General features: G+C 39.4%; 1 protein-coding gene across 2 annotated transcripts in view; it reads right to left on the bottom strand.

The window, feature by feature from the left end:
• The window catches only part of LOC113826310 (solute carrier family 35 member F3), a 92648-nt gene extending 92025 nt beyond the window's left edge, over positions 1-623 (bottom strand). The window contains exon 1 of one of the 2 annotated variants that reach the window (XM_070131131.1): positions 163-623. In XM_070131131.1, coding sequence (XP_069987232.1) covers positions 163-418 — 256 coding nt within the window. In that variant the 5' untranslated portion in view covers positions 419-623. The remainder of the gene's footprint in view (positions 1-162) is intronic. The other variant, XM_070131129.1, reaches the window with a different exon arrangement.
• Positions 624-7344: the final 6721 nt, after the last annotated feature.

The following is a 7344-nucleotide window of genomic DNA, read 5'->3' as shown; positions in this document are numbered from 1 at the left end:
ACAAAAAAAAGTTCCTCCGACACGCTATCAATACCAGCATTAATCAGAACGGCGAATGATCACAATAATAGGCATTTAACAACACGAAAAAGAGAGATAAATCTAAAAAGAGAATTTGAAAGACGCACTCCCGGCGCGACCACTTTCGAAAGGTGCACTCACCAGTCTCCGGGTCGGCGGGAGGAGCGGGCGAGGCTAGGTTGATGGAGGGGCTCCGCACGGGCGTCGGGGCGCTGCCGGCACTCACGCCCGCGGAGCTGACCCTCACGCCCGCGCCGTTGGAGAGCTGGAGGGGCGGGCCGGGGGTGTCCTCATCTGTGACGACTACCGAAGGCCTCGCGGGCGCCGATCCACGCCCACGACGGGGGTTGAAGATGGTGGCGATGGAGGGTCTGCGGGCGCCCAAATCTTCGCCCATTGTGAGAGTGTGGGTGGGGTCTCTACCAGCGCGGTGCTCCCACTACCATTGCGTCGATACCACTGATGGTACCATGCTTGAGGTACCGCTCTTGGGGTGATGGGGGGGAGGGGTGTCGAAGGATGGGACAAGGTCAGGAGGTCACATCCGGTAAGGCGAGGTCAGCAGGGATGTCACGTGATCAGCCACGCGCCGCTTTTCGTTATCTGGAAGAAAAAGGAAAAAAAACGATAATTATCTAATTATAACAATAATCAAATCACTTTTTTTCTGATTTAATTATCTAATTATTAAGATAACCAAATCGCTTTTTTCTGATTTTCATTTTCGTAATTTGCACAGTTCTAATGAAAAAAAAAAACTATGCCTTTTATTACAGTAGAAAAAAAAACTAACACTGCCAAACTTTCCTATTATATTTTTCCTCTCTTTCCATTTTTTTTTTTTTTTTTTTTTTTTTTTTTACGTTGCATTCTGGAAACTACATTGCCTTCCACGGGGACAACACAACACCACCCCCTCCTCCCTCCCCCCCCCCCCTCCCTAGAATCAACCGGGCATTGTAAACGCAAAAGATCTGAAAATCAAATTGCATTCCACCCAATAAACCCTTGTTATGGTCTTTTCTTTGGCATCGAACGCACTGGCTATTGTATTCTCTTATTGTAGTCTGCGGATGTAGCCTTGAATAGCCCCTCTGTTGATGGTTGCTATACGGACGGATATTTAAAACCCATTTGAAGTCGGTTAACGGAGCGCCTGTTCGGATAGATTGGTTTCTGGATTAAATATTGCAATATACAACAATAGATTAGATATTGGACGATCGTTAAATTGGCGAAAAAAATGAATAGAGATCCTGTCTATTGATTTCTTTATTGTATTACGATAAAGCGGCAGAATTTGCGATTTTTTAAAAAGAAGACATTTTGCTAATAGATAATGTGATAAATAGTTTGCATAGAATAATAATAGTTTTCATACTGATAGTTTACATAGAGATAGATAGTTTACATAGAATAATAATAATAGTTTTCATACTGATAGTTTACATAGTGATAGATAATTTACATATAATAATAATAACAGTTTACATAGTGATATATAATTTACATAGAATAATAATAACAGTTTACATAGTGATAGATAATTTACATAGAATAATAATAACAGTTTACATAGTGATAGATAGTTTACATAGTGATAGATAGTTTAAAGAGAATAATAATAATAGTTTACATAGTGATAGATAGTTTACATAGAATAATAATAATAGTGTACATAGTGATAGATAGTTTACATAGAATAATAATAACAGTTTACATAGTGATAGATAGTTTACATAGAATAATAATAATAGTTTACATCGTGATAGATAGTTTACATAGAATAATAATAATAGTTTACATAGTGATAGATAGTTTACATGGAATAAAAATGGAAAAAATAACGCATTGTGGAGAATGGGGAATAATGTACATTTCATTGGAACTTTTATTGGTAATGATTGACAATTAGATTATCATGCGTAGTAATCTTCCTGATGGTGAAAATAAAGCAGTAATATAGAGTGAGAGGGGGGTAGATAGATAAATAGAGAGAGAGAGAGAGAGAGAGAGAGAGAGAGAGAGAAATCAGAGAGAGAAAGGGAGAGAGAGAGACAAACAGACAGACAGATAAGTCAGAGATAGAGAGAGAGAGAGAGACAGAGACAGATAAATCAGAAATAGAGGGAAAGGGAGAGAGAGAGAGAGAGACAGATAAATCAGAAATAGAGGGAAAGGGAGACAGAGAGAGAGAGACAGATAAATCATAGATAAAAAGCGATAGATCGATAGAGAGAGAGAGAGAAAGAAAGAAGAGTCAGAGAGAGAGAGAGAAAGAAGAGTCAGAGAGAGAGAGAAAGAAAGAAGAGTCAGAGAGAGAAAGAGAGAAGAGTCAGAGAGAGAGGAGTCAGCAAGAGAGAGGGAGAGAGAGAAATGAGTCAGAGAGAGAGAGAAAGAAAGAAGAGACACAGAGAGAAAGAAAGAGAGGAAGAGTCAGAGAGAGAGAGAAAGAGAGAAGAGTCAGAGAGAGAGAGAAAGAAAGAAGAGTCAGACGGAGAGAGAAAGAAAGAAGAGTCAGAGAGAGAGAGAGAGAAAGAAAGAAGAGTCAGAGAGAGAAAGAAAGAGAGGAAGAGTCAGAGAGAGAGAAAGAAAGAAAGAGAGAGAGAAGAGTCAATAAGAGAGAGGGAGAGAGAGAAATGAGTCAGAGAGAGCGAGAAAGGAAGAAGAGTCACAGAGAGAGAGAAAAAAAGAAAGAGAGAAATGAGTCAGAGAGAGAAAGAAAGAAAGAAGAGAGAGAAGAGTCAAAGAGAGAGAGAGAGAGAAAAGAGGAAACGTCGGTGATGTAAGAGCTACAATCTGTCCGGCATCACTGTCAGATCGGGTCCTGTCTCTAACGACCACCTCTTCTGACCTGGATCGATAATGGCTCTTTTCTCCCTCCTTCTTCTTCTTTTCTTCTTTTCCTTTCTTTCTTTAATTCTCAACTTCTTTTTCTTCTCCTTATTCTCTCCTCCTCCTCCCTCTTCTTTTCCTTTCTTACTTTTATTCTCTCCTTTTTCTTCTCCTTATTCTCTCCTCCTCCTCCTTCTTCTTCTTCTCTTTCTTTCTTTCTTTCTTTTATTCTCTTCTTCTTTTTCTTCTCCTTATTCTCTCCTCCTCCTTCTTCTTCTTTTCTTCTTTTCCTTTCTTTCTTTTATTCTCTTCTTCTTTTTCTTATCCTTATTCTCTCATCCTCCGTCTCCTCCTTCTTCTTCTCTTTCTTTCTTTCTCTTCTTATTCTCTATTTCTTCTTTATATCTTTTCTTTTTTTCAATGAGAAAGACACCAGGTCTAATTCCTCATTAAAAACTCATTAAACAAGCACGCTGACCTTCACGTCAGACACTCATGATTCACCGGACCCTCATCTTACTCATCGCTTACAGATAACTGCCCTTTTGTCACTCCTCATGACTCATTTACACTCCTCCACACTCCCTCCTCATGACTCATTTCTAGAACTCAACTTTCCTTCCTCATGACTCATTTCTAGACGTCAACCCTCCCTCCTCATGACTCATTTCCAGCCCTCCAACCCTCTCCTCATATCGTGATTCATTCACCCTTTCTCATTCTCCGTCCTCATGCCATGACTCATTCATCCCTCCACCCTCCCTCGCGACTCATGTCCACCCCTAATCTGCCCCCCCCCCTCTTGCCCCTCATCCTCACATTCTTACCCTCATGTCCCTTGCAACTCACCTCAACTTGCATCACTTTATTACACCTCATTTTACGTGAAATTATCCAAAACTCACAATTAAAAGGTTGATAGATAGATAGATGGAAGAGATCGATAGATAAATAGATAAATTAATAAATGAATAGATAGAGAGATAAAGGATAGATAGAAAATAGAGAGAGAGAGAGAGAGAGAGAGAGAGAGAGAGAGAGAGAGAGAGAGAGAAAGAGAGTGAGAGAGACAGAGAGAGAGAGAGAGAGAGAGAGAGAGAGAGAGAGAGAGAGAGAGAGAGAGAGAGAGATCAACAGATAGATAGATAAATAGACAAATAAATAGACAGAGAAACAGATAGACATAAAGATAGAGAAATCAGATAGATAAGATAATATATGAACAAACAAATAGACAAATAAACAAAAAAACAAAGTATCTCAAAAAACATATAAGGGAATAAATAAGAACCAACAATAAAAACGAATATTATTATTATTATATTAATTATTATTATTATATTATATTATTATATTATATTATTATTATTATATTATATTATCATATTATTATATTAACGAAAAACAAAAAAACAACAATGAAAATGAATAGAAAAAATGTACCAAAATTTCACAATATGCTGTATTCGCATCTGTGAGAATGCTGACTAAGAGACGAAACTTGAATGCTTAATAATTCACGAGATTGGCCTTGCAGCTGCGGGAAGAAGGGGGAGAGAAGCAAGAAGGAGGAGGAGGAGGAGGAGGAGAGAAACAAGAAGGAGGAGGAGAAGGGGGGAGAGAAGCAAGAAGGAGGAGGAAAAAGTGGTGGTGGAGGAAGTGGTGGTGGAGGAGGAAGTGGTGGTGGAAGGAGGAAGGAGGAGGGAGGAAGATTAGTGGTGGTGGAAAGGAAGGAGGAAGAGGAAGAAGGAGGGAAGGAAGGAGGGAGAAGGAGGAGGTAGAGGGAGGAGGAGGAGAGTGGTGGTGGAGGAGGAGGAGGGGAAGGAAGAGGAGGAGGAGGGAGGAGAGAAAGAAGTAGGGGGCAGGAGAAGGAGAGGAGGAGAAAGAAGATGAGGAAGAAGAAGAAGAAAAAGAGAAGAAGAGGAGGAGTAAAACAATGATGACAAAATAATGATAATAAAATGGATAAAAAAAAAAAACGAACAGGAATACCAGCAGCACTAATAATAAGGAGGAAGGAAAACAGAAGAAGAAAAGGAACAAACCAAAATGAAAGAGAAAAGAAAAGAAAAATAGTAAAAGACCAAAAGAAAGAAAAAGAAAAGAAAATTCAAGCGGGAATCAGCTGACAAAAGTTCCCGGATGTAAGCACACAGCAAGCGAAGTATGCATAAGAAAACGTTTACTTTGAACGTTTTTCTTTTTCTTTTCTTTTCCTTCTTTTCTCGTCTTTATTATCATTATCCCTTTTCTTCTTTCTTTTACTGTTTATACTTTCATTCCTTTCTTTTCATGTTTTTTAATAATAATAATAATAATAATAATAAAAATAGTAATAATAATAATAATAATAACAATAATTATCATTATAATAATAATGATAATGATATAATAATAATAATAATAATAATAATAATAATAATGATAATAATAATAATAATAATAATAATGATGATGATGATGATGATGAAAATAATGTTGATGATGAAAATGATTATGATAATAGTAAAAATAATAATAATATAGTAATAATGATAATAACAACAACAATAATGATGATAAAAACAATGACCAGCGTCTTGAAGAAGGAATTACAAGATCATCTGAGAAGCTAATCACCGTCTTGGATCTGCTGTTGGGATTGTGTTTCGACTTCCGGTCTGGGGGCGTTCCTGGCTTTTATGTTTATGTGGGGGGGGAGGGGGGAGTGACAGAGAGGGTGGGGTCAGGGAGGTGGGGGGGTGGAGGGAGGAGAGAGGGTGGAGGGTTGGAAGAGAGAGAGAGAGAGGGGGTAGGGGGGAGGTATGGTGAGAGAGAGTGGAGGGGTTGAGAGAGAGAGAGAGAGAGGAGAGAGAGGGTGAATGGCGAGAGAGAGTAGAGAGAGAGAGGGAGGGGGAGTGAGAGAGAGAGAGAGAGAGAGAGAGAGGGGGTGAGAGAGAGAGAGAGAGAGAGAGAGGAGAGAGAGAGAGAGAGAGAGAGAGAGAGAGAGAGAGAGAGAGAGAGAGAGAGAGAGAGAGAGAGAGAGAGAGAGAGAGAGGGGGGGGGGTGAAGGCGAGAGAGAGAGAGAGAAAGAAAGAGAAGGAAGGCAGAGGCAGAGCAAGAGAGAAGAGACCAAAACAGAAAAATAATAATAATAATATAAAAAAAGAAACCAAAAAATCGAAAGACCAAACACACACAAACCAACGAACGAACAAACGGACAAAAAACACAAAATAAAAAATAATAAAAAATATCCACTCGAAATCAAAATGGCCGCAGACATAACACATTTCCCAGCATAAACATCTTCATTCTCCATAACCTCACGCACGCAGCTTTCAATTCAAAGACCAGACCATAAGTCAACCTCCCACACTCTCCAACAATTCTCCCTCAATAGCTCCTTGCTTTCAGCGTCAGGTTTTCACACAATTTATTCTACGAAATGGTGAGCCTGAGCAGAGAGGGAGGGGAGGACACGCGCGAGAGAGTGATAAAGAGAGAGAGAGAGAGAGTGAGGACTGGAATAGGAGAGGGAGAGGGAGAAAGAGGGGAGAGGGAGAGGGGGAGGGACAAGAGGAGAGGGAGAGAGGGAGAGAGAGCGAGTAAGAGAATGAGAGAGCTTGGGGAGGGGAGAGAGAGAGAGAGAGAGAGAGAGAGAGAAAGAGAGAGAGAGAGAGAGAGAGAGAGAGAGAAAGAGAGAGAGAGAGAGAGAGAGAGAGAGAGAGAGAGAGAGAAAGAGAGAGAGAGAGAGAGAGAATTAGACAAAGACACACAGAGAAACAGCTGTGAAAGAACTATGATAAAACGTAGGCACAGAAAAGATAAAACGTAAATATCGATAACCAAGATAAAGGAAGAACCAGGACTCTCAACCTCGCCACTGATATCGTGATAAAGAACAAGAGCTGATAAAAAAAAGAAGAAAAAAACTGCACACTGATAAGAGACTTGTGTACTGCAGAATCCTAACTAAATGCTGATAGGAAACTTCAAACATAACGCTACAATCTCTGTAATTAATTTGTTCTCTAAACAGAATATTTACATTATTTCCCAACGTCAAAAAACTAATTTGCTGTGTAAACGGATTTTTCCCCAAGTCCAAAAATTAAGAGGAAAATAAGGTTATGCAGAAAACGTATAGAGACTAAAATAAACCGTATTTTAGAGGTGCGTTCAATATTAGAAAGGCAAATTTTGTCCTCAATGTCTCCTTGCCCAACCCTTATTGAGCTTAAAGGGAAAAAGACATACAGACACACACACAAAGACAGACACAGACAGACATACAGATAGACAGACATACACACAGGTAAGTGGTCAGGCATAAATAGACAGACAGACAAACATACACACAGGTAGGCAGGCATAAACAGACAGACAGACGGAAATACAAATAAACAAACAGATACACATACAGACAGAGATTATACATGCATCAATACGGACCGCAATACACACACACATAAATAAAAAGATCACACACAAACACACACTAGAGGA

Source organism: Penaeus vannamei, chromosome 16 (assembly GCF_042767895.1).
Source record: "Penaeus vannamei isolate JL-2024 chromosome 16, ASM4276789v1, whole genome shotgun sequence".
Classification (NCBI taxonomy): Eukaryota; Metazoa; Arthropoda; class Malacostraca; order Decapoda; family Penaeidae; genus Penaeus; species Penaeus vannamei.
Note: the sequence above shows the minus strand (reverse complement) of the source record. Positions and strands in the feature narration are given on the sequence as shown.